This window comes from Gadus macrocephalus, chromosome 23 (assembly GCF_031168955.1).
Source record: "Gadus macrocephalus chromosome 23, ASM3116895v1".
In the NCBI taxonomy this organism is placed as follows: Eukaryota; Metazoa; Chordata; class Actinopteri; order Gadiformes; family Gadidae; genus Gadus; species Gadus macrocephalus.
The window spans coordinates 11,294,180-11,319,823 of NC_082404.1; the positions used below are offsets into that span (position 1 = coordinate 11,294,180).

The following is a 25,644-nucleotide window of genomic DNA, read 5'->3' on the forward strand; positions in this document are numbered from 1 at the left end:
GACAAAAGATTTTGTTACAATTATAACGAGAGTTCAAATGAATCACTGCTGTGCAGGCACTGAAAGTAGCTACATTATCAAGAGGTATGGCATTAATAATGACATAAACGTACTAACAACAGTGCTCTATATATTTATATGAAATCAAAGACCATCGAGTGTGAATTGTATACATGAAACATAAATGTAAAACATGTTATTGATATAAGACACTGTTGGACATAGATAATAAAAAAACAATATTATTTACTACAGCTAGTTAGCATTTTGGAAGGAAGATAACGTCACTCCAGGACCATCTTACTGTATTACATGATAGATTAACTATTAAACAATTCAATCTAAATGTGGTTATAGTTTTTAAAGTTAGGCAAACCTAATAATCCATATTAATAATTGTTCTAAATATTTTGAGTCAGAGCTGTTTAACAGTCAAAATGTCAGATAATGATAACTCTGAAACAAAAATATATAAACTATTTGTAGAATTAGTACAAAGATGTTTACATGCAGAACGCCTGAATATTGTTGGATTTACAATCACAAGAATGCACATGACAATATGTTACCAACCAAATGGTTACTGGCTCTCCACTGTAAACATTGCTAAAGTGCAGATTTTTCTGGTGATGGCTGAAACCGTTCCGAATGACTGGTTATAAAGGGTTCCTCAAGCAGGGCTATACATCATTGAACAAGAAATGGTCATTCAATAACATTGTGGTAAACAATTAAGCAATCGATTTGCAGCCCAAACATGTGGATTACTCTCAATAAACATAAAAAGATCCTCTGTAGGTTTACGATGATATATTCTGAGCGGTTTTCAGAGGGCAAAAACATGTTGTCATTGAATAACTAAACATATCGCGAGAAAACACTGTTAATAGTCAATAAAGCCCTGAGACCCATGCATTTTTTTTCTCTTTCGTTTTCAAATAACTTCATTTGGCAGCAGAGTAAAAATGCAGTTCTTGGCGGACAGGAGAATAGGTTATTCTCGCATGAAAGATCATGTACGAACTACAGGTAGGCTTTCCATGCTCTTGATGTTCTAGTACATGTTATGATAACGACAGGCTTTCCATGCTGTCGTTGTTGCAGTACTTGTAAGTGTCCAGTAGGATATGTGGTTTGGGTGTTCTCCAGAGACATCCACTGGTTGGGTTAGTGACCCGACGTCATCGACGCCCCAGGTTCACCACGCAGCGCTGGGGGCTGAGGCCTGGGAGTCGGGGGCGGCGGGGGCAGGGGCGATGGTGTTGTTCGTGGTCGCGTCTGGCGGCGGCGGCGGCGGTGGTGGCAGCTTCATGGTGCGAAAGAAGTCCACCACCTGACCTGGGACCTCGGCCAGGACGCTCTTGGCCAGCGCCTCCCGTGGGGCCTGGAGACGAGGGAAGGAGGAGAGGGGCGGAGGAGCAGGAGATAAGGAACGGAGGAGGACAGTGGGCATGGGGGGACGGAGCTGTAGTAAGGCGAAGAGAGCAGAGCTGGTGGAGAGTAAAAGGATCTAGAAGAACCTTTGAGAAGGTCAAGGTGGATCTCCCTTCAAAAACCACGGGTGGCTTTACAAATAAAAAAGCCCAGGATCTTTACGGCTCTCTGGCTTTAAAGCTTTACCTTCCAAACTTGAGGGTAAACTTGTCCTCATGGCTGATGGATAGATAAGCAGCATTTGCTACAGTCGACCGGTTAGGTACACTGATATATCCAGCCCTCTAAGCATAGGGTATGAATGGGTACAAGTAAAATGTTAAATAAATAAACAGACAAGGCCTTGAAGAAGAATGATTGCAGCTGTGAGGTGTACTGCAGTAGATAACACAGCTTACTAGCCAATATACAAAGCCATGCATTAGCTTCCTAATGCTAAGGCCGATTTAGAGAGCATTCATCTCTTTAACGGGTACGCGGGACCTCGTAGACCTCTTAATTTACAAGTTTGAAGGTCTGGTGGTCGACCCTTATTTCACAACACTGTGCCGATAGACAAACTTGTGTTTCGCACCTAGCCTGGAGACCATCCTGATCACGTGACCTCACATTCTGTTACGCTACACGGATCAGTCTGGACCTCGTTGCTTCGGGAGACACCATTACTGTTTAGCAGCGGCCTGTAGGTTACGTCATCAACCATGACGCAGTCCCTGATTGGATTCACAATGTCATCAACCAGAACCCAGTCCGCCAAGATTGCATTACAATTTCTGTAACTCGAGGTTGGCGGCACGAGGAGATCCAGACGGATTTGTGCAGGGAAACAGAATGGCAGGTCATGTGATCAGGATGGTGTCCAGGCTATTCCGCAGCAGCAAAAGTTGAAAACCCCTTCATATCCCCACCGCGATGCGTTGTTTGTATCACAGAGGAGCTCTTTACCCAGAGATGTTAATGCTGTCTAAATCCTTACACACAAGAGGGGAAGGTGAAGCAGGAAAGCAGATCAAGGGCTGACAGACAAGACGAAGGGGCTGCGCCTACGCTTCTAAGGAGGGCTGGGTTCCGTTGGAGGCTTCAGCTTGAACGCATGGAAGAAGGAAGCCACTTGGTCAGGCAGCTCTGCCAGTACACTTTGCGCAAGGGCTGCTGTTCCGGCCTGAAATGTGTTGTGTAGACATTTGCATATACGAGTTACGCTGACTTCAGAAATCCCCCACTCGCCAAACGAGGTCTGATGACATTGCTGTTTAGAATGAGGACGATTAAACTAATCCTCTGTTGCTGCTTTTTTGTTAGAGAGGTGTTGGATTAGCTCATTATTAGGATTAGCCCAAATTAATACAAATTTGAGTTGCTGCTGTAACTGCAGTATATTGGTTGCCATTTTGGTTCTGCTCACAATTTATTTTCAATCCTAAAGAGATGCACTGAATATTTTTGTTTTGCCTGACAGGCAGCTAAGAAAAAAAATATTATTCAGTTCATATTGGTTTAAAAAATATTTAAACAACAACAAACAAGTAATCAAAGGATAATACATTTCTGTCAATCAACAAATCGAGTTTTCATCTTAATGGATTGGCGAATTGTTTTAGCAGTCTATAAGAAGCATTGACAACCGATCACAGAAACAACACACTCATGCGGTCTCCACTGCAATTTGCAAAATAAGTGTTGTGGTGATTGGCATGTGGAGCAAGCATGAAACAAAACCTGTGTTAAGATCTGGTGCTCAATCAAACCCTTGCATCTCATAGCACTATGTGGAAAGAGTTGGAGAATAGACACCGGGTCCGAACAGGGTCTTTATAAAAGCAGCACCACACACGGAAGAAGAGCAAACGTTGAAGGTTCTCCCTGCTTACGCGTTGGAACTGACGGAAGGGGACGAACTGCACGATGTCCCGCATGGCCGCCTCGCCTGTGGTGGAGCGCAGCATGCCGTCGTCCCCGTCCAGGAACTCCATGGCGCTGAAGTCGGCTCCGCCCACGCCGATGATGATGATGGACATGGGGAGGCGGGAGGCGTTGACGATGGCGCTCCGCGTCTGGTCCATGTCCGTGATCACGCCGTCGGTGATGATGAGCAGCACAAAGTATTGCTGGTGACGTGGGACAGCAGGTGAGGGAAGGGTGGATAATTCATTTTTTATAATTTTAAAAAAGGCGAATGTTAAATCAATGCCAAGTAACTCTGGACAACCCAACTTATACAGAGTTACTAAGCATTCCCCGAGATGCAGATGGTAATTCAATACATTTGAGAGGTTTGTAGAGGTTATTGACTTGCTATACCTAGGCCTAGCCGCAACATGAATTGACAAAAAAAAGACTATCCCCATCACTATGAACTATCCCTTTCAGAAGGATGGAATTCAAATACTGATCCCCACCCCCTCCACTATTATAAAGGATGTAAATCTGTCAGAGGCTCACAATTAGCATGGGTAACTTCATGGCAGAACCAAAACTACTCCAAACCACATTTAGACGGTTTTCCTACATTTGCGTTTTGGCTAAAGTAAAAAAAACAAGAATATGTTCCATGCAATTGCTAGAAACCTTGACGCATAGTTAACTGTTGCTCTGTTTAATCCAATGAATGACCTCATGTCGTTAAAAAGTACTGCCATCGCAACCACACCCAAACATGGAGGCTTCAGCTTGCCCAGGAACTCACTGAGGCAGTGTTCTGCTGCATGGCCTGTTTAGCGAAGCAGGCCACGTGGTTGATGATGGGAGAGAAGCTGGTGGGTCCGTAGAGCTTAACCTGAGGCAGACACTGCTGGTAAGCAGACACCACCCCTTCGATGCCTGGAAACGAACAAAACAAGCGTACGCATGACTCATTAAATTCAATGAGTCATTAAATTCCCTCCACAAATACTTGTTACATACCTAAAAATGCATTTGTTTTATTCTTAATAATCAATAAACTAAGAAAAAACATTTGAGAGATATTATGTATGCTCAGTGATGGTTTACCCTCACTGAGCATACATTCACATTTACATTCAGGCAAGTTCACCATGATTTAAGCTGTTCTATACTATTTGTGAATAATGATGTAAAAAAACATATTGCCTTTACGTTTAACAATGTCAGAAAGTGCTAGGCAACTAAACATTAGATATCAGTCGTGTGTGCGTACAGCCTAACAGCGCATGAATATGCATGCACAGGCTCCAACATACCGGCACAAAAGGGATTAGCAGGGTTGAAGTTGATGGGGAATTCATGGGAAACCTGGGAAAAAACAACACACCACCCCTCATTGAAGCCCTCTTCTGATTGATATGAAAAACCTGCATAGGCAAGAGGCCTGTTGGACATTCAGCTGACCTGCCAGGACGGGGGGACCTGTGCTCCGAACCCAAAGGCTGGGAACATCTTGTCGCTGTAGGGGGGGAGGGAGAAAGGGAGCGGGCAAGGGAGAGATCACCAATAAGTCATACTAACCAACCATTATTTATAGAATCATAACAACTAGGTAAAGTGGAGTGTATTTTTGTATAGTCCTTCAACCAAATGACAGATTCACATGACTTTCCAGACGAGGTTCGAATAATATTTGATGTTCAATATTGGATCTAGTCCAATTCTCCAAAAGTAGGAAAAGCAGGAAACCTTGATAAGGGACACACTATTAGGATGGAAGAGAGGGGGTTGGACATCATAATGCCGTGCATCTTCATCGAGAATTGCGGTGAATGTTTTGAGAAATCATTGAGGAGCGTGAGACAGGGGCCAGCACACCGGTCTCAAAGGTTCCTACTGCGTCATTGAGCTTCCAACCAGGAAACCATGTAGTAGGAGACACTCCCGACACGAGATTAACCCGCCGCATACACCATGATAAATGAACAATGGATCCAAAGAACTGAATACACAATGAAAACACACCGATGGAAATCCATCCCCGTCGATGCATTGGCGTCCTTGGATGCAGGGACTCACCTGTCGTAGTCCTGGACCACAGAGCCCACGGCCCAGATGGCCGCCAGGTACTCGTTGTAGCCCTGGGGGTCGATGAAGTGGAGGGACTGGGGGGTCCGGGGGTCCCCGTTGGAGCCTGTGAAGTCTATGGCTATCTGAGGCAGAGCCGAGATGAGGATTAGGGGGGGGGTGAGGTTGTTTATTCTGATGTCTGCCTCCTCCCGTGATCCACACGTACAGTATCAATTGTCAGCGTTTATCTTGGTTGTCTGATTGTTTGTCAAACACAAACTTAATACAAGCTTGCACACCTTTGTTAAAAGATAAGATGATTGCCTGTTAATACGTTCAAATGAAGCCGGTAGAGTCCAAGTCTGTTTGGCTTTACCCCATATAAACTGTACAATAACAAAAATCATCTCATTTTTAAGAGATGGTAGACTAGTCCTATTGCTGGATTAACAGATCCCCAAAAGTATCAAAAGACCATGCTTACTGTAAAGTTGAGTTGACAGCCTCCCATGATGTAATCCAAGAACGTGTACTGCCTCACTATCTGCACATAAACATAGATGGAGTCCCAATTACACACACTGATCATGCTTAAATGTGCAGCTGGTCTTTAGAAAGCCTCGCCCCTTGGGCTTGTAATGGTGTACATATATAAACATGACATAAAGTCACAGTATGGGACTGACAACATAAATACACTGGCTTGACCTGACGAGAAGAGCGACTACAATTATCTATCTCACACACACACACACCTTCTACGCTAACTTGACTGTTATACTGACCTGATTCAAACTTGATAAAAAAAAGAAAAAAAAAGTTTCAACTTCATTTTGCACCACAGCACTCATTGCATTTTCTACAGTGAATTAATTTTATGGTAACTTTTGGAACTTCTAGACATTTGCAGTTAACGTCACATTGAGGCCTATAGTTGCATAAAAAATATTGCAACACACATTTTCCATGAATGTCAGCATCCACACAGGTTCATTGTGAGCCGCTACCTGATAAAATATAAAAAGACTGAAGCATGCTTCAAGCTAGTATTAAGTAATGCTGGTTTGTAAGCCGTTTTCTTGTTCAGGTAATTGGAAGGGGGGGAATGGAAAAATGTAGAAGATAAGTATTAATCATGTTAATGTAGTAATGTAGTATTAATGTAGTTCATTATCATTCTCCTATAAATGTTATGTCTCATTCTCTTATAACTAAACATATACAGTACAAGCTTCACAAAACCAGTGCTTTGGAAATGAATCCCCATGAATCCCCTCCGAAAGTTTGATTTGATCTACAACATCCGCCACAACAACATTCCTCAACCGAAGGAGAAAAAAATACAAATACTGAGGGAAATCAATCCAAGACCCAACATACCTCGCATTTTTTGATAATGATCACCCCAGAGTTTTTATAGCTCTTCTTCTTCTGCTTCTTCTTGCTGTTGATGCATTCAAACTCGGCCTGGAAGGGGGGGGGGGGGGGGGCATAAAACAGGCACATCTGTGTCAGAGGTAGCGCATTACCGTCACCCCAATGAAGTTCCTATGATGCTCTGCCTTCAATTCCAATATCCACACTGGCAACAAGAACAGGTAATTCAGATGGACAGGGGAATTGCAAGTAGACCATGTGACACACATAGACTTACATATATACAGACAAGTGCACTGAACCACATTTACACACACCTTACCGCGTATGACTTGGATGACTCTTGTATTTGGGCAAGGTTTGTCTCAAAGGTCCCTATGTAGTCATGGGACCCGCTGCTATTGTAGTCATAGCACTCCACCTAGCATACAGGCAGCAAGGGACAAAAACAATGTTTTTTTAATGGCCTGATAGATAGAAAAGTGATATTAATTTATTTAGCTAGGAATGGCTTTGAATTAGGATGGACACAGGACAGGGGAAGAGAGAAATGCTTGATTTGACTGATGTGTTTTTTTTTTTTTTAAATCATTGCATTTATTCTCTTGTCCAGGAAATGGAAAAAGGGGGTCACTCACTGGCATTCTACAAACGTCAAGACAGGATACACAGTCCAGCAAACATAATGCTGTTAAAGGTCTTCAGCCATTGATGCGATTTGATATTAACATGATCAGACATGAGTCTCCTTGGCAACGCAGTTATATAAAGGGCCAATAAATGGCCTTTTTTTTTTTTACTGTGTATCCTTCTGGTTCAATCTAACCAGTATCGTGATGGGCGGATGGTTTGAGACTGAAAACAGAGAACACAGGAGGGGAAATGGTAGGCCTGAAGACCAGCAGGAGGAAAGTCTAGCCCACTAATGAGTACCAGCCTGGATGAGTAGCGGAAGAACACACTTTGACCCCTTTGATGAACTCAAAAAACGCCAAAGACTACAAATCAATAAATTCGCCCCGCAATACAGAGCTTTAATCTGAAGCACTAAGCAAAAGTTGTGAACTCACTTGTAGCACTGTTGACTGGGAAGTGCCACACTCTGACAAGCTTGTTGTTCAAAAAGAAAATGATACACACATCAGCTATAATGGTTTTGTTTATGCTGGGTATGGGAGCACAACACATGACCTAACAGAAAGTACCTTATTACGTCATGCGTAGACAATACGGGTGATTTTAGCTCCAAACAAGTACAGACCACAACAGCACAGCTTAAGGTCGATTGTACAAGAGGCATCCATGAGCTATTATCTTGGGCACTTGGCCTGCAGCATTGTACCTATGACCGAATCACAGCCGTGCTGTTATTCAGTATAACAGCACTCCCTTTCATATGAACACTTAATTACTAATGATTACCAACTCCGTAGGCAATTTGTCTTCATTTTAGGGAATTATTACTACGCAAATAACCGAACACTGTAAGATTGGGGGAAATGCAAGGAAATCAGCCTTGTAAAACACACCATATAATCCAGACATATGCAGGTATGAATATTTGTATGTTTTAGTATTGAGGCATAAGCTTCTATGTGTTAATGTATGTATGTGTGTATCCATGCATCCGTGTGTGTGTGAGAGTGAGAGTGAGAGTGTTAGTGTGTGTGTGGAAGTGTTTTTAGTGCACCTTTATCCGTCTCTCTATGTCGCCCCCACAGAGTGACTGCAGAGGCACCATGAAGGGTTTCCACGTGGGGCTAAGGTTGTTCATCACCACCTGAAATGAGGAAACCAAAAAAACACCCTGCAATGAGCTGGTGTGCTGGCCTGACATTAGCCGCCACACGTGAAGCGATAGGAGAGGACTGAGGTTTGAGGCATTAAAACGCCTTGCTGTCATAATGGGCAGTGTCGCAGTTTTAGTGCTTTTTATTTGTGTAGCCGTTCTGATGTCTGGGGGGAAAAACGCTAAGAGCAGGTAGAATGGTAATGAGTGTGTGTGTGTATGTTGACCTGACGTTTTCTCGTCAGGTCAAGCCAGTGTATTTATGATGTTGGTCCCATGCTGTGGCATGATGTCACGTGTATATATGTACACCATTACGAGCCCTAGGGGCGAAGCTTTTTAAATACCAGTTTCATGCCAGTAATACATATATAAGCACGATCAGTGTGCGTTATTGTGTCCTCGCCTCAGTCCGGTGAGCCAGCTGCCAATCTGTGTCGGATTGCTTGTAGATTTCCAGAAAAGGATCCGAGAGTCCGAAGAAATCCTTAAAACAAACAAGTTAACTTCACATGCAATCAAATGGAATGGATTTATTCTTCTGATTCTTCCTGTCAGCGATTATTATCATCAACCGAGTCCACCTTTTTATCCAGCTTCCTAGCAGCCATCTCAAAATTCACCACTCTGTTGTCCGTCTTCTCTTCAGCAACAATCTTGATAGAAAACAAAAATAAGAATACATCTAAATATATAGATAACTGTATGTGGACACACAATGCTAGATGACAACAAACAAAGAGTAGCCCCCTTCACATGGAGATGCTAGTGAGTGACCTACTGTGATGGTCCCCTTCCCAGCCGGTTTCCTGTCTCTCCTCAGTAGGGGTCGAGTCAGCTTTCTGGAAGACACAATCTAAACAAAAACCACAGAAAGATTGATTAATTGGATTCGCTTTTGTACAGGAATTCTGAGCCTGTTGGGTTTCATTTGAAGCGGTTTTCGACCTTTAATATATTGCGACCATTGAGCTAGACTGTGTTGTTGTTGTTGTGGAATTATGCAAAATTTGGGGAAGAACATCGTTTTAGAAAATACATGACATTTGGGTTGCTTGACTTCTAATCTAATTTATTTCCAAATGTAATAAAACCAAAGTGGAGAATTTAAAAACAATGTCCAACACACTTTCTCAACCCTGATATCTCACAGTTTTATTAAAACCTGTATGTGAAAGGCGCAATTTTAAAGCAATGTAAAACAGTAAAACCTCAAACGCTTTAAACCTCAAAAGCAGCCCAATACTTGACAATACTTTAACTGGTCTCAGGAGAAACTGTCCTCACCTGGCCCACGGTGCACTCCAGGGACCCGAGGAAGTCATCATCCTCCAGGTCATAGGTGGCGTTGTCAATGTCGTACACAGAGAACCGGATTTTCTGCACCACCTCAAAGAAGTAGTCGATCTCAAAGGTTTTGGAAAACTTTGGATCTAGGGTATTGTTTATTCGTTCCGTGCGCCCAACCTGGACAGACAATGTTATTTCAGACAAGCTTCCATGGAAAAACAAATGTTTGATAAACACAAGAGTTAAGTTATTGTAATAACAACAGGCGAGGTAGTGAGCGAAGTATTATATTATATCATTATTATAATGGCAACAATGACGCAGACCCAGTAGTAGGTCCTATGTTCCTGGTCCCTGTGTAACATTGTTTTTATTATTGTATGTGTTTTGTATTATTGTATGAATATATTTTGCAAGTAGAAGTATCAATCACGGACTGGGCGTTTCTCCACCACACTGACCTCATACCACTGGGACTCCGAGGAAGTCATGTGGATCACACATAACGGATCGGACTTTGAGAACACGTCCATGTCCATGAGATTGTTACAGGAGACGCTCAGTACCACTTTGGATAGGAACTGAGAGTTCCCGGGTCCCGCAGTCGGGGCTGGTCCAGCGGCCATGACAACCTCTCGTCAAACACACGTGATCCAGCGGCTCTGTGAACGTAAACAGCAGGAAGGTGTGAATCAAGCTTTTCCACTTTTTCAACCTTATGGTTGCGTACTACTAGGCTATACGTGGTACGGACGTGGAAGCGATGTGATTTTACTCATACTCTTTGATTAAGTTTCCCGTGATGCCTATATAGTCACATTATAAGATGTTTGGTGAAAGAAAAAAGCACATTCCGTTAAAAAACGCGTTGGGTTACTCACTCTGTTACGCTAACCCAAATATCCAGTTAATGTCGCGGTATAAACCGTTTCATCATACACATTGTTGCAATTAAAGTTTACACAATGGTGAAAGATAGTCTCAATATCCATATTTACCAGTGTATGCTGCATTAGTAATATTCAATGTTGATCTTTTTAAGAGGTCTTACCATTTGTCTTTGGCGATTGAACCGTTGTCAGAGCTGCTGGGGCACGGAGTGGGCGTGGTCCGCCTCTCAGCACCCGGGTGCGTTTGTTTTCGGTACTAGTAGGGCCAGTGTTCTGACAATAACCGGTGCTCTGCCAGATTATGCTCCCTTGTCATATTTTGCTCCCGTAGCGCGACTCGATAGCAGAATCGGTAAAATCATGCTACCCTATAAAAAAGTGCTACTTTATTTGTTTGATAGAGGCAATTGGTCTACAGATCAAATACGCTATCAAACGATGGTCCCACTGCAGTATCACTTGTGCTATTTTTCACCACTAATCACCCAATGTACACTGTAAGAATATGGGGTCATATTTTGATACCGTTTTATTGAAAACTTCAGGGTGTTCTGCCAATTTATGATACCTATCAATTGTGCGACGTGGTTGTTCTGCGCATGCGCGTCGAAAACAATGAACATGCGTGCGCATCTATCAATTTGTGCTACTATTATTTTGGCTGATGGTGAGTACTTCTTTAAAACATGTTTTTAACCGCGCCTTTTGACCGATAAGCGTGTAAATATGTGCATGTACCAACTGGCTTTGATGCTAAATGTAGAAATAAGATTATATATGTGTTATCTTAGGGGACTGGGAGCGGAGAAGGTTTTGTTCGGTGGTGGGGGAGGGAGGCGGTGACATCTTGTCGTGTTATAACAAGATATGTATCGTGTGTTATATCAATTCTAAATACTTGTGTGTTCTCGCTTTTTTGTTAAGCGATGGACAAAAGGTGGGACGAATTATTTGACCTCCTTTCTCACGGAACATTCCCGGCTGGGTATGATAAGTCCCAGAAATTAAACCTGAGGAGGTACGCTTCAAAATTCACGTTAAAGGGTGAGTTTCAAAAGTACATTAAAATGTGGATAGTGTCTTGGTAAGATTGCTCTTTAATGATGAAAGTTATTTAATGAATGTTTACTGCAGAAGGAGAGCTCTACGTTAGAGGCAGAAGAGCCATTAAATCCAAAGAGGATGCAAGAAAACTCTTCACAGAATTCCACTCCTCTCCAATCGGGGGCCATTCGGGCATCCTGAAAACCCGGACTGCAATGTCCTCCAGATTTTACTGGCTTGGCATGTCCGTGGACATTAACAACTGGGTAGGCAATGTGTTTGAGTTATTGTTGTGTTTCTTATTTTTTGTGTTTTATTAACAACTACTTTCTTAAAGGTCTTGGAATGTGATAAATGCCAGAAGGTTGGAAAACCTTCGACTGCTGCACAGCCATTACAGTGTATACAGGTAAATGTGTACAGTGTTATCTTGATATTATCCAACAGCTATTAATAAAGAAATATTGAGAATGTAAAAATAATTGTATTTGTTTTACCTTGATAGGTGTCTGCTGTCTGGGATCTCGTTGGCATTGACCTGATGGGACCTCTCCCAAAAACTGTGGATGGCTTCCAGTATATTTTAACAGCCACAGATTACTTTTCCAAATGGGTTGAGGCTTTCCCATTAAAGACTAAAACCGCAGCTGAAGTGGGACGCCACATCTGCTCTATTATTTATAGACATGGTTGTCCCAAAAGAATCCTATCTGACCAGGGAAAAGAATTTGTTAATGAAGTATGTGCATTTTAAAAAGGCGTTTGTAGTAAATACAATTCAGGAATAATTCCTTTCTGTTTTGGATTTTTTTTTTACTGTAACTCTTTTTATTTCAGCTCAACACCAGCCTCTGCAATATGTTGGCTATTGAAAGAAGTGTGACAGCTGCCTATCACCCCCAAACCAATGGTCTGGATGTGAAGACAAGCCACAACATAAAGCAGCAAGTTTATTTCAAACTTTTTTAGTATAGCTTTGTGACAGCGGGTCTTTTTTTCGTTCCACTCTGATTTCCCGAAACGGAACTGTGTTGCTTTTAACCATGGATAATATAAATGTATTCACAAATTTAATCTTTTACTATTCATTCACTATTGATATGTATTTCATACCAATACGTGATGTAGTGCATCGTTGGGCCAGACATTTTGAACTATTTGTGAGACAGGCGTAATTTAATTTGTTTATATTGTGTTTCTTATTTTACATCTTAGAGCTCTCATAAAATTGGTCAACGACAAGCAGAACAACTGGGATGTCTTCTTGGAAGCTACGTTGTTTTCATTAAGGTCAAAGGTCCAGACCACCACCAAACACAGTCCTTTCCTCATGATGTATGGGAGAGAGGCTGTTTTCCCATCCGAGGTTCCTGTTGACCTGCCGGTCAGTTTCAGGAGTCCTTGAAAAAATTATCATAATGACTGAACGATTAGTACATTTTCTTCCATCCATAAACATAAATTGCACATAACAGGTTGAAACTGTTTTTGATTAGCAATTAAACTGTAAAATACTTCGAATGAAGTTACTATTTTTTCACACTTGTTTGTCATTTCAGCTTTCCACCATCAGTTTGCCCGAGGAGAGGACCTTTCATTCATTTTTGGATGAAAAAATAAAGTCGATGGAGTGTGTAAAAAAAAGAACTGCGGAAAACATCTCAAAGTCTCAGGACAAACAGAAGCAGGCATATGCTAAACGTGTACAAAAGAAGAACCAAAATACACTGTCTTACATTGGAGAGGAGGTGCTTTGGTTCAAAGTGAAGAGGGAGAGGAAGGAAAGGAAAATCGAGCCTGGCATGCACGGTTGCATGTAGCTTCAGTCCAAAGGTCAGTGGCATCAAACTGCAGGAAGCATTGCCATCAATTTTTCTTAGTCAAAGTCAATGCAAATTCCATCACCTCAGTCACATAAGGTGATTAGTCTGTGTGGGTCATGTACTATAAAGCAAGGTTACTTTTTACATTATTAAACATAACTTGATTACACTATTATTGGGTATTTTGGTCAGTCTTCTGTGAAATAAATTTTTTCTACGATCACATGTACCATGTTTGTACAATGATTTATATACTCACACATAATGATTTGAGTTGCCACAGTTTATAAGCTTTTGAAAAACATTGTTTCTAGGGAAGGCAGAGGACAACTGTGTGGTCTTCTTTTGCTCAAAAAAATGCAGACGAGAGCATAATTGAAATGGTAAAGTATAACATAAAATATGTCTGACCATAACATTTATCTCATTGTAGATTTTTTGGTGTACCAAATGCTCTTTTTATTGTTTTTTTGGTAGGTGCAGTGTGAATTGTGCATTAGATGGGCACATTTTGAGTGTGACCAATATGGCCACGACAGGAGCGCTCTATATTTCTGTAAGAAATGTCTAAAAGGAAAATAAAGATTTACGATCTTTGGTTGTTATTATTTTTTGAATAATTATTCTCTATTGCATATTCAGTATAAACACATACAGAATCCAATTCACAAATATATATATATATATGTTTTAATAATATCTTAGCAACACTTTTCTTGTTGAAGGTATTTATTTACTTTAAATTAATATTATTGATGCTTTTTCTTAAAATGCTATGTATATATTTTTTACATTACATACATTGCCCACACTGTACCGCTGAAATCTTCAATAAAGACGTTATAATACAGCATCAAACTATACTCCCCGTATTCTTACAGTGTCAATGGTGTGTGTCCACTGCTGTTTTACAGTATTGCTGTAAAACCACTTGATTCTGCAGCGGGTGCATCTTTTGATAGAGGCAAATGGTCTAACCATTAAATATGCTGCCAAATACATAACGTAGCATTTTTTAATAGGGTAGCATGGTTTGATAGACTTCTAGTGACATTACAGTAGCAACAACTGACAAGGGAGCATAAGAGACATTCAAGTGAATTCTGCGTTTACAATTTTATTTTTAGAAGATGAGTGACATAAAGCAATCTAAAACAGTTATGAAGTTCAAGAAATATATGAAGCATACAGGCACACACAGAAGACTGATAATGTTGTTTTTAACACTATAATTCTGAATACAATTATTAAAAACAACCTTAATGTCAAGGCAGTTATATAAGCCTGCAGCTCCTATCCTTTAATTCATTCCATGTTGATAGTCATTCTGTTGGTAATGCATATACGTATGAATATGAACATCCTGAATGTTCCAAGAGATAACACTTTCAACTAACCATGCGTGAGTCACGGGGGCCACCGGTAGTCTTGGGGTCTGGTTTGTCCTTTTACTTTGATTTGAGTCTTGACCAGTAGCACAATGCAAGGGAATTCCTGTTAAAGGATCAAATAAAATAAGATGCCATCTGATAATTCATATATATAGATTTACATAAGAACCAATATAATACAATAGAGAAAAGCATGTACGAACCAAAATGATGTGCAAAGCTTACTACCAAAACAAGGATAACTAAAATAATCAACACAGGTGAGGAGACTAAGCTGAACAAAGCAAATATCTCACAGCGTTGGCACTGAGTAGACCACACACCGGTTACCAAGGCGACTATAGCTACTGTGTCACAAGCCAGCAATTTCCACTGCACCACCAGCCATATATAGGTCAGCCACAGGTACAAGCCAGTTTCAACCACAGCCTATGAGTCAAGTACGAGCACTCATCTTGAGCCATTCAGAGCTGGTTCATACCTTCTCTATAGAGTGCTTGCTTGACTGGAGACTTCATTGGGAGGCTTCAGTTTGAAGAAGTTGAAAAAGTGGCCCACTTGGTCGGGCAACTCTGCCAGGACACTCTGAGCTAGAGCAATGCTGTTTGCCTGCGAGGGAAGAGAACACACAAATAACCAGACGAGGTAAGCCTTTATTTATTATCTTACCCACCAATTTATATAAATATATATTTTCTTTTTACTCTTCATATATTTATGAATGATCTAATAATGATTTATTGTCCAATCATAATACCGGCGCTCACCTTGAATGCCCTGAAAGGCACAAACTGGACGATGTCACGGAAGGCCACGTCGCCCCGCGACGACCGCAGCAGTTTGTCGTCGCTGTCGAGGAACTCCATGGCGCTGAAGTCGGCCGCGCCCACCCCGATGATGATGATGGACATGGGGAGGCGGGAGGCGTTGACGACGGCAGTTAGTGTCTGGTCCATGTCCGTGATCACGCCGTCGGTGATGATGAGCAGAACAAAGTATTGCTGTGAGGGACAGGAATGTTGTTGGGGCGGGGCAACACACACAGGTGGACAGGTAAACACAGAATGAACATAAGCGGACGCGTCAGGGATCGGGGCAAAGTGCAATGCTTGGCTTGTCTAACATCCGATGCCGTGCAGAAAATGAACTAAAATAATTCTGTTCACGACTTTACAAGAAGGGATAAAAAAAAATTATTAGATGATCCAAAGAGTTGTTTCAATGAAGTCTGTTTCCGACAGGTGTATCTGATTAACAGTCGCTCAGCTCATTCTAATACACTCGTCAAATCTGTCATGTCTGACTGCAACTACCTTAAAACCACATTAAGCTGGATCTCTCTATACTAAATTGACAAGATGAGCTATGATGAGTGCAGCCAGTTCAGCTAATGGTCCACATGGCTGCTCCCGATAGAGGGTCGGGTAAGCGCCAGCTAGGACGTTATCTCACCGAGGCAGTGTTCTGCTGCATGGCCTGTCTGGCGAAGCAGGCCACGTGGTTGATGATGGGGGCGAAGCAGGTGGGTCCGTAGAGCTTCACTACGGGCAGACACTGCTGGTAGGCAGACACCACCCCTTCGATGCCTGAACATGGAAACCCACAAGTATTCATGGTAAGCATATACAACATGGGTCGCATTTCCACAGAGATAAAGACTGTTGGATCAGTGCACACAGGTAAATACAACTTTTGGAAAATAAGCTTTGGACCTACCATGACAGAATGGATAATCTGGCGTAAAGTTTATCGGGAACTCATGGGACACCTGGGGAAAAATAATCAATGTAGTATTATATAATCTAACCTAACTGTGAAACAACTAGTCTCTATTTTAAAAACCCTGGCTCAATCTACCCATGGATAGGGTCTTTAAAAAATCGATTTGGTCAGTGCACGAATGAAGAGGAAATATATAATGTTTTATTCTCTACGGAATGTTGAGAAATATGCACTGACACATTGAGTTATTTTTTGAATGAATGATGGATAGAGGAGTCAAACCGATAGTGACGTTATTGGCGACTCATTCGAGTTGGATGTAGTGGATGCCCACTAATGATGAATGAGATTTTGAGGTGACGTGACTACTAACTATATCTCTCCTAGTGTCGTTCCATTGTCCCTCCTACTGGTAACTACTGGAGGATTTGGTAAAGAGATTAAGATCACATGCTACAACTAATTTGCGATGGTTTTTTAATGGGTTGGACATACCGTCCCAGTGGGAGGCACGATGGCTCCAAACCCGAAGGCGGGAAAGGTTTTGGTACTGCACAGGTAGGAAAGAGTTCAGTTATTATAAGTGAATGATCGCTTGTATTTCATAACCTTTGAGGTCATTTAAAGTTAACATTTTCACATGAACAGGCACATGAATTGACTCCCAAAGATGATGATGACTATTGTTGACCTTCCTCTGGAAACATTAGGACCCAACATAGAGGACGGGTTGTTGGTAAACAGGGGGAAACGGACAACGCAATGTTTCCTGTCGCACCGCGGCTCACCTGTCGTAGTCCTGGACCACAGAGCCCACGGCCCAGATGGCCGCCAGGTACTCGTTGTAGCCCTGGGGGTCGATGAAGTGGAGGGACTGGGGGCTCCGGGGGTCCCCGTTGGAGGCTGTGAAGTCTATGGCTATCTGGAGCAGGCGGGGCGGGGGGGGGGGGGGGGGGATAAGGATCAACTTACGAAGCAGGAAAACGTACCGACAAGACACGGTGCACATCGTACCGATCATTTATATGCTTGTCTGCTGCCAACCCACCGTGAAGTTGAGTTGGCAGCCCCCCATGATGTAATTCAAGAAGGTGTACTCCTTCACCACCTGAATGTTGATACAAAGCTTTTCATCTCGCATACACCATTCATTTCAGATGACATATCAGATGGCTTATATTGACATTTCATTGAGGGCGGTAGCAATCGGCTAATTTGACTCTGCAGATTGTGGATGAAGATGATGTGGACCATATATTAATACATTTAGACTGACTCAGTTGTCACTTTTCTTAAACAAATGTGTTACTTGTGACCTTAACCCTAAGCCAAGCAAGCTTATTATAAACATGATATGACATATACCTCACATCTCTTGATGCAAATGACACCAGAATTCTTGTAGCCTGGCTTCCTCTCAGACTTTTTCCTGTTCACGCACGCAAACTCAGCCTGAAAAGAAGATCAGGAAAAAAATGATCTACATTTTGACGAAACACCCTTAACACACAAATAAGTGCACACAAAAACGCACACAATTCCCACCGGAGATGTGTATGTGCCGGCTTCCAACTGTGACAGGGTGGTCACAAAGGATCCGATAATGCTGTGGGCGCCGTTCGTGTAGTGGTCGTAACAGTCCACCTGGGGCGGAGAAGGACACACAGACCACAATGTCATCTAGTCTCCTCTCACATGTCAGAGGTACACACACACGCACACACACACACACACACACACAGGTGCATTAAAAAACAAAAAAACATGCATTAAATGGTGCACACACCACACACTACTTAAGAGTGCCACACACAGACCAACACAGTGTTTGTGAGAGTGAGTGAGTGAGTGAGTGAGTGAGTGAGTGAGTGAGTGAGTGAGTGAGTGAGTGAGTGAGTGAGTGAGTGAGTGAGTGAGTGAGTGAGTGAGTGAGTGAGATTTTCACACCTTCGTGATGCACTGCCATGAAACTCGGGCCGGAGGCCGCAAGCATACCTTCGTCAAAAAGCTGTTTCCACACTGGGATGCGCTGTTAACTGAGCCACACACACAAGTTAGAAAATGTAAAGAAAAGCTAAAGAAAATAAACAGCACACATCACACTGTTAATGAAGATTTTAGGGAGCAACGTGCAAGGTTAATACAAAGAATGCAATTATTACAGTGGTAGTGTGTGTGTGTGTGTGTGTGTGTGTGTGTGTGTGTGTGTGTGTGTGTGTGTGTGTGTGTGTGTACTCGGATGGGTTTCTCCACGTCGCCTCCACAGAGCGACTGCACAGTGATACGGAAGGGCCTCCATGTTGGATTCAGGTTGTTTTTCACCACCTGGGTGACACAAGCCGATATGAGGCGGTTGAACAACAGACTGCTGTGAGTAGTAAGACCGCTGTAAGACCGTAAGACAGCGGTGGAAGGATTGTTATGCTGTGTACCTCAGTTCTGTGGGCCAGCTGCCACCCAGCTTCTGTCTGCTTGTGGAATTCCAGGAAAGGGTCGGACCACCACAAATACTGCAATAAAATAATTTCACATAAACCAAAGAGACACATATCATAATAGCCCGTCTGAAAACGGAGACAAACTTTGTCAGTATTCTTTAGAAAAGGATGGAGGAGGTACACACGACAATAGTTGGGAACTGTTGGATGGGAAGGCAGTGTCTCTGAATCCCAGTTAAGAGTCTGAATGCCTTTTAACTTTTTGCACACCTGGCCTTCTCACGAGGAAGAGGTACAGGATCTCAAAGTGTCGGATAAAGAGCTATAATATCGTGGAGGTGCGGTTGCTGTACCTTTTTGTCTAGCTTCCGAGCTGAAACTTCAAAATGAGCCACTCTGTTGTCCTGAATCTCCTCAGCGCAGATCTTTGGAAGAAAAATATTTCATTGTTTGTTCTTCGTTATATTAAATTAAATTCAGGTTATTAGACCATTAATCCTATAGTCTAGAGTGATATGATTAATGGGAAACCCTGTCCTACCCGATATATGCTAGTTAAAGATATATAACTATAGAGCCAGTCACATGTAGAAAAAAAATACTCATTATTTGACTGATCTTTCTATATACTTTGTCGCTATCGAAATTGAAGCAGCAAATAAGTAATATTATTGTAAGTTGACCATGCATGTTCCATTGTACAAAAGTAAACTCGAACTTCGGTGAACGTTCTGAAATAGACCCGAGTATCATAGAGGAGATATTCTATTCTTTCTGATGGCCTTCCATGTGTGCATAACTACGACAATAACAACATGACTGAGGAAGTTTACTGTGATGGTTCCCTTCCCGGCTGTCCTCCTGTCCTTCAGCAGAAGAGGGCGAGTCATCCTTCTACACGACACAATCTGAAGGAACGTCAAAATGACTTGAGGATACAGGGAACCATTACTCACTACAGCACAGCACAAAATGGGCACATATGAAAGCACACAATACATATCCGAGCGCAAACCCTAAACAAAGCAGGGCATTAAGGATAGTGGTTTCGGGTAGTTTGACTCCCGGTGTAAAGGTTCCAGGTTCAAACCCCATTGTCCATAGTCTAACCGTAGGCACTTAGCATGCAACATTCATCTGTATCATGCAAGTCGCATTGGATACAAGTGTCTAAAGTTGCTAAATGATGTGAGAGTGGACTCACTTGGCCTAAAGTGCACTCCAGCTCTCCCAGGAAGTCGTCGTCTCCCAGGTCATACGTGTCGTTGTCGATGTCATACACGCAGAACTTCAGCTTTTGAAGCGTCTCAAAGAAGTAGTCAATTTTAAACTTCTTGGAGAACCTTGGATTAAGGCAGTTCAGAACCATCTCTGTGCGACCAAACTGTTGGGGGGTTGGAGAAGCATTGTACAGATATACAAAAAACATTTTAATGTGCAGAAATTAATGCTGTACTATACATTAACTTTTTGAGAGATGTAAGACTGTTGTTTTTCACCTGAAATCATAGAATGCTGCACAACACAGCTTAATATATGTGCCGCTTTACAGGTAATGGATAATAATGTTGAAAATGTGTTTTAATTAAACTAAACTAATCCACTTAAAGGATGTCTGACGGCTCTCCTCCCCCATAATATATTCTGAGCGCATGGAGTAGGCCTATTGGTGAACTTATTTTTCAATAATGTTTGCAATCATGCAGGGTTTAAATAAGTAATATGTGTACTGGAGCAACTACACACCTCATACCAGCCAGTTCCTGATTCGATGTACAACGCACAGAGTGGATCAGACTTGGAGAACACATCCATGTCCATTAGATTCTCACAAGAGATCGTCAGCTCCACCTTGGTCACACATTGGAGAGGAACCACGGGCACTGGCCCACCGGTAGCCATTGCAGCTTTTTAGACGCAAAAAAAAAAACTCCAACAGAAACTTCTCACTGAATAGAGAAAGCATTCATTGATGAAAACTGAATACCATCTAACCTAATCCTACCATCTAAGAATACCCTACTGATATTTCAATATTAGAACAGTCAATTTTACATAAACAATACAAAAGAGTCCCTATGCTGCTGTTCACGCTAGTCAGATGCCATCTGACAGCAGTGGGCGTTTCCCTCACTGACGTTGTGGAATGTATACAACGCCCAAATACATCATGTCAACTTTAACACAAAACCCAAATCCATTTAATTAATGTCCGAGTGTGGATTAAGTGAATTATATCATAATTTACCAGTCGTTAAACTAAATGTACCAATCTAAAATGATTCCGGAACTATTATGCTCATATTCTGTTTCATATCGACAGCAAACACGTGGCGGGCGCTATTGAGTTGCATTCAATAGCAGTCACGTAAAACCGAACAGTTAAAACTGAATAACCACCGCTAAATTGTGTTTTTTTATATGTATTTAGTTAACGTTTGATTATAGTTTACCAATTGAAATGAATTGTTCATAGGTCAAAGATTCATGTGGAAAAGCTTTGCGGTTTTGCAACATTATCAGTGCGTTGCAATCTTGAATGCCCTCCTCTTTTTTTCAACAAGTATCCGTCTATTTGTTTATCGTTCAGCAGCAGTACCTTGTAGACATCTGCCAGCATGACAGGGACACTACTAATGCGGTTTTTAACAAGGAGTTTGTTGTCTGGCAACCCGATCATCAGGAGCAGGGGAGTTGCATCGTTTATTTGGACAACGGCGAAGAGAACTAACGCATTTTTAATTGTAAATAATGATTCATACTGCTATTCAATGGAAGTTGATGATGACTAATGGTTAGTTGCATCGGACCGTAATTTAGTTCTTAAGGGTTAGATCATCGTGTTTTGACCTTGGAATTATCGGTATGATTTAAATGCGATGTAGGTGAAACAAGGGCAAGCATTGATAGATCTGTAGCTTAGTTATTAACCATCATAACCCCACTTTACTGAGTTATAGTGATACTTAAGAAAACCTAAAAGGATGCCCTCCTGAGCAAACAGTGGCATGACAACTGTCATGTGTAGGCCCTACCTGTTAATTAATAGATGCACCTGGTAACCTGAGCTGACTTTGCTTCTCTTTCTCTACAGAGTGGGAGAGTAGCGTTCTGCCTAGGACTACCTACAGTGTGTTACCTGGGCCATGAAGCTTACAGAGGAATTCATAGTGCAGCAGTGGTCTTTGCTTTAGAAAAAGGTGATTTGCCTATCCATCCATCCATACAAATATTACAACACATTCATTCTAAACAAATTCATTGTGCTTTTCTATTGTACAGCAGAAGAGGAGATAATTGAGCAGGCTGACTACCTCCACAGTTGTGCAGAGACAGAAAAGCTTTATCAACTTCTACAACAGTATAACAACAGGTTAATATCTTACTGCCTTGTTTATAATATGCTCTTAAAATTATCTGCCGTTGAAAAGGTTTAGGCATTAGGCATTAAGGCCTAGATATCTGTTAATGTATTGGGATCAGGTTATCACATCTCACAGCTTAAACAAAATCACCCTGCCTTTTGAGTCTGGATCTTCCTAACCTTTCAGTGCCGTTTTTAGAGCAGTAATAAGGTCTAGGCATAGCCGTCAGTCTTAATCCAGTGACATGTTGAATTTGTGTGTATCACGAGTATGAGTTGCAGTCATGACACCCAAGAATCGGACAGTGGTACGAATCACAGGTCTGAATGGCATCACACACGAGTCTACCCTGCGTGGTTTCAGCAATGACGTCGAGTTCTTATGGAGGCTGGCGCGGGCCACGCGGGACCGGGCCATGGTACAGGGCGTGCCCGCCGACCAGAAGAAGGCGCTGGTGTACGAGGCCTTTGGCTATGCCGAGAAGGCCCTTGAGAAAGACGATGCATGCTTTGCGTCGCACAAAGTAAGTAAAGCTCACCCCCATCACCTCTGGGTACTCACATTATAACCATTATTAATTCAAAGATTATGCTCACCTCTCGGTTGGTGGGTTCATCATGCTGGGAAACAAACCAGTACTTGACTAGTTGGAGTAGGTTTGTCTGTTCTACTTGGAGCAATAGATGTATAGCTACACATTGACACAGGCAAAGGTGTTTGAGAGTCAAAATCAAAAAGTCTACCAAATTCAGTCATATAATGTATCCTGGAAAACCTTGATATTAAAAAGTTGTTTTCCAGTCATAGAACATTTTCAAATGTAAAGAGTGTCCTGGAACACGTCATGGAAAATTGGAAGTTGGGTAAAGCGAGTTTAACATCCTACCAATGCGTCAGGGAGTTCCATGAGGGCTTTCGCAGTAACTCCAGGAACTGGCCCCATTCTGGTGGTCACTGAATCCTTCCAAGCCTAAAGCAGCTTAGTTCCAAATCCAGGAGTTCCATCTCATTGTTCCGTCCAGCTTCCTCCAAAAAATAAATTAAATATAAAAAGAAAGGCATTTCAAAAAATCTATTTGCAAATAGATTGACGTTAAATGCTTGTATATCCTAGTTTATAATACACCTCAATGAATTTGGTTCACTGTGAATGAAAATGTATCACGGTACACATTCAATAGAATAGGATTGCTGCCATTGACAGTCCGTATGGGGAATATGCACAACTGAGCACAGAAAGGTTTTGGTTGATGTCCTGGAAAATACCAGAAAATAAGATCAAAATAATGGGAATCCTGTATAATGTAAACTAACCGTATCTAATGGCCTCTCTGCCCTTGTGTCATAAAACTCAATGAGCTGGCGCTTTTGATTCAGATGCGTTTGACTTTGCGTACTAGGATACTAGTTACTATGGAAGATGCTAAACCACATACACGTTTCATCCTCATTTTCTCCCCTCTCACACAGTGGTATGGTATCCTCCTCAGTGATTTAGGGGACTACATGGGAACCAAACACAAGCTGGAGAAGTCCCTTGTTATCCGGAAGCATCTGGAGGTAAACACTAATTTGCTGAAGGGTCGAATTATAACCATGTGTATATGTATATAAATACATAGGGTGTTCCAAGGGTGTTCCAAGGTACACATAGGTTGTTCCAGTACATTGTGTGTGACCTTTATGAATCCTGACGGGGGAAAATACTCATGTTTGTAATGCTTTAGAAATATTTATCTGTCCTCCCTTTGCAGAGAGCTAAGGAGCTCAATCCCAATGACCCTACCACAGTATACATATTAGGATACTGGTGAGTCTGTTTTAAAGTCCTCGGGTCTGTCTGACATGTTGTGCACCATTAAAAGTGAATCCAGTTATTGGAGAACTTTGCACTTGAGACGTGCAATTGGCCAAACAGTAAACACCAACGCTCCTGCTCGTCCAAAAGGTGCTTCTCTTTTGCCGAGTTGTCATGGTCCCTCCGGAAATTGGCAACCGTGATTTTCGGGACGCCCCCAACGTCCTCGTACGAAGAGGTGAGCAGTCAGCACTCCTTAGCCCGATTACAAATGTTTAAAAGAGCTTCAAGAACACATGAGCATCTCTTTACAATATGAACAGGAATAAGTCATATTTTACTGACTCCATTAGGCTCTGGAGTTCTTCTTGAAAGCAGAAGAAGGTAAAAGAGCGCCATCAAACACACCAATTTAAATAACAAAGTGGGGTTTGGATCCGAACTTTGCCCCATCATTGACCGGCTCATCCCAAGTGCTGTGTTTTCCCCCTCAGTGAAACCGGGCTTCTACAGTAAGAATCTGCTGATGCTGGGGAAGACCTACCTGGCCCTGAAGGACAAGGAGAACGCCCACCTGTGGCTGACCAAGGCCAGAGACTACCGGCCCATCACCACAGAGGACAAAGAGGTAGGCCTCAACCATACCCAATGGGATGGGACCCTAGAAAACAACACTTATTCTTGAATTGGGAAAGGTATAGTTGAAAAGGAAAAAGCTAAAAAAGTACGAGTGAGTGATACAAGTCCTAGCTATTTATTTTTTATGTCTGTATGAGTGTTTCATTCATACAATTATGTATTCCTTACAAACGCATCCCCATATAGCCCCTGATTTTACAGCTCAACTATTGTAATGCCAACAATTTCGATAATTTATGAGTCGAGTCCAAATACCTTGAGGGAAGCATATGTTGTTTGGGTTGTTTTGTGGCTGAAGCTGAATACATGCACCTCTCCACAGGTCCATCAAGAAGCTGTACAGCTCCTCAAACGGCTGGGCTGAGGGGACAAATATCTCACCCTGATCTTCGTAGGCTTTACTTCGAGCCCCCGCTTTCTTAATCTTAATTTATTGCATTTGTAACAATGAGTAGTGAAATAATGTGATAGGAGCTGATAATGTTATTTGACCCTTTTGATAACAGAAAATCGAAAAAAATATTTTTTTTTCCTGGAAGAGGGCATTCGTTAATCATGGGCAACGCTAGCAGAAATAAACTGTCAATAGGCTACGTCCGTATCTGTCTCAACTTCAATGCATAAACCTGTCAATCTACAAAGAAACACGCATACAATGAGAAATCCGAATAAAGACAAAGTCAACCTTCC

General features: G+C 42.0%; 3 protein-coding genes across 6 annotated transcripts; 1 reads left to right on the plus strand and 2 right to left on the minus strand.

The window, feature by feature from the left end:
• Positions 1–120: 120 nt before the first annotated feature.
• On the minus strand, positions 121–11,039 carry LOC132452979 (copine-3-like). 3 transcript variants are annotated; one of them, XM_060045828.1, is made up of 17 exons: positions 10,896–11,039; positions 10,306–10,506; positions 9,842–10,021; positions 9,336–9,410; positions 9,139–9,210; positions 8,961–9,041; positions 8,456–8,545; positions 7,088–7,186; positions 6,769–6,855; positions 5,873–5,932; positions 5,398–5,531; positions 4,783–4,837; positions 4,635–4,686; positions 4,121–4,254; positions 3,306–3,542; positions 2,482–2,596; positions 1,246–1,384 (listed from the first exon to the last, which is right to left on the minus strand). In XM_060045828.1, the coding sequence occupies exons 2-16, from the start codon at positions 10,468–10,470 to the stop codon at positions 2,486–2,488; spliced, it is 1,632 nt and encodes a 543-aa protein (XP_059901811.1). In that variant the 5' UTR covers positions 10,471–10,506; positions 10,896–11,039; the 3' UTR covers positions 1,246–1,384; positions 2,482–2,485. The 3 variants fall into 3 exon arrangements, with proteins under 3 accessions (XP_059901809.1, XP_059901810.1, XP_059901811.1); XM_060045826.1 differs by lacking the exon at positions 2,482–2,596 and having other exon boundaries at positions 121–1,384; XM_060045827.1 differs by lacking the exon at positions 2,482–2,596 and having other exon boundaries at positions 121–1,384; positions 10,843–10,922.
• Positions 11,040–14,698: 3,659 nt separating this feature from the next.
• On the minus strand, positions 14,699–21,369 carry LOC132452982 (copine-3-like). The gene is made up of 16 exons (XM_060045833.1): positions 20,899–21,369; positions 20,357–20,536; positions 19,986–20,060; positions 19,506–19,577; positions 19,147–19,224; positions 18,950–19,039; positions 18,260–18,358; positions 18,080–18,166; positions 17,763–17,822; positions 17,503–17,636; positions 17,210–17,264; positions 16,709–16,760; positions 16,445–16,578; positions 15,760–15,993; positions 15,474–15,601; positions 14,699–15,095 (listed from the first exon to the last, which is right to left on the minus strand). The coding sequence occupies exons 1-15, from the start codon at positions 21,052–21,054 to the stop codon at positions 15,479–15,481; spliced, it is 1,629 nt and encodes a 542-aa protein (XP_059901816.1). The 5' UTR covers positions 21,055–21,369; the 3' UTR covers positions 14,699–15,095; positions 15,474–15,478.
• Positions 21,370–21,531: 162 nt separating this feature from the next.
• Positions 21,532–25,643, plus strand: rmdn1 (regulator of microtubule dynamics 1). 2 transcript variants are annotated; one of them, XM_060045846.1, is made up of 10 exons: positions 21,532–21,896; positions 22,247–22,352; positions 22,438–22,525; positions 22,881–23,040; positions 23,988–24,077; positions 24,272–24,327; positions 24,466–24,553; positions 24,669–24,699; positions 24,810–24,943; positions 25,277–25,643. In XM_060045846.1, exons 1-10 carry the CDS (start codon positions 21,771–21,773, stop codon positions 25,316–25,318), a joined length of 921 nt encoding a protein of 306 aa, XP_059901829.1. In that variant the 5' UTR covers positions 21,532–21,770; the 3' UTR covers positions 25,319–25,643. The 2 variants fall into 2 exon arrangements, with proteins under 2 accessions (XP_059901829.1, XP_059901828.1); XM_060045845.1 differs by having other exon boundaries at positions 21,539–21,896; positions 22,435–22,525.
• The last annotated feature ends 1 nt before the right edge of the window (position 25,644 follows it).

Coding starts and splice junctions, on each gene's coding strand:
- LOC132452982 (XM_060045833.1), bottom strand. CDS start 21,054: ATGGCTACCGGTGGGCCAGTGCCCGTGGTTCCTCTCCAATGTGTGACC. Junction 19,578..19,985: donor CCGGGAAGGGAACCATCACA/GTAAACTTCCTC, acceptor TTTCTTCCAAAG/ATCTGCGCTGAGGAGATTCA. Junction 17,637..17,762: donor GCTGCCAACTCAACTTCACG/GTGGGTTGGCAG, acceptor CGCCTGCTCCAG/ATAGCCATAGACTTCACAGC.
- LOC132452979 (XM_060045826.1), bottom strand. CDS start 10,470: ATGGCCGCTGGACCAGCCCCGACTGCGGGACCCGGGAACTCTCAGTTC. Junction 9,042..9,138: donor CTAGGAAGCTGGATAAAAAG/GTGGACTCGGTT, acceptor GTTTGTTTTAAG/GATTTCTTCGGACTCTCGGA. Junction 4,687..4,782: donor AGGTCCCCCCGTCCTGGCAG/GTCAGCTGAATG, acceptor GTTTTTTCCCAG/GTTTCCCATGAATTCCCCAT.
- rmdn1 (XM_060045845.1), top strand. CDS start 21,771: ATGACAGGGACACTACTAATGCGGTTTTTAACAAGGAGTTTGTTGTCT. Junction 23,041..23,987: donor CATGCTTTGCGTCGCACAAA/GTAAGTAAAGCT, acceptor CCTCTCACACAG/TGGTATGGTATCCTCCTCAG. Junction 24,328..24,465: donor GTATACATATTAGGATACTG/GTGAGTCTGTTT, acceptor CTCGTCCAAAAG/GTGCTTCTCTTTTGCCGAGT.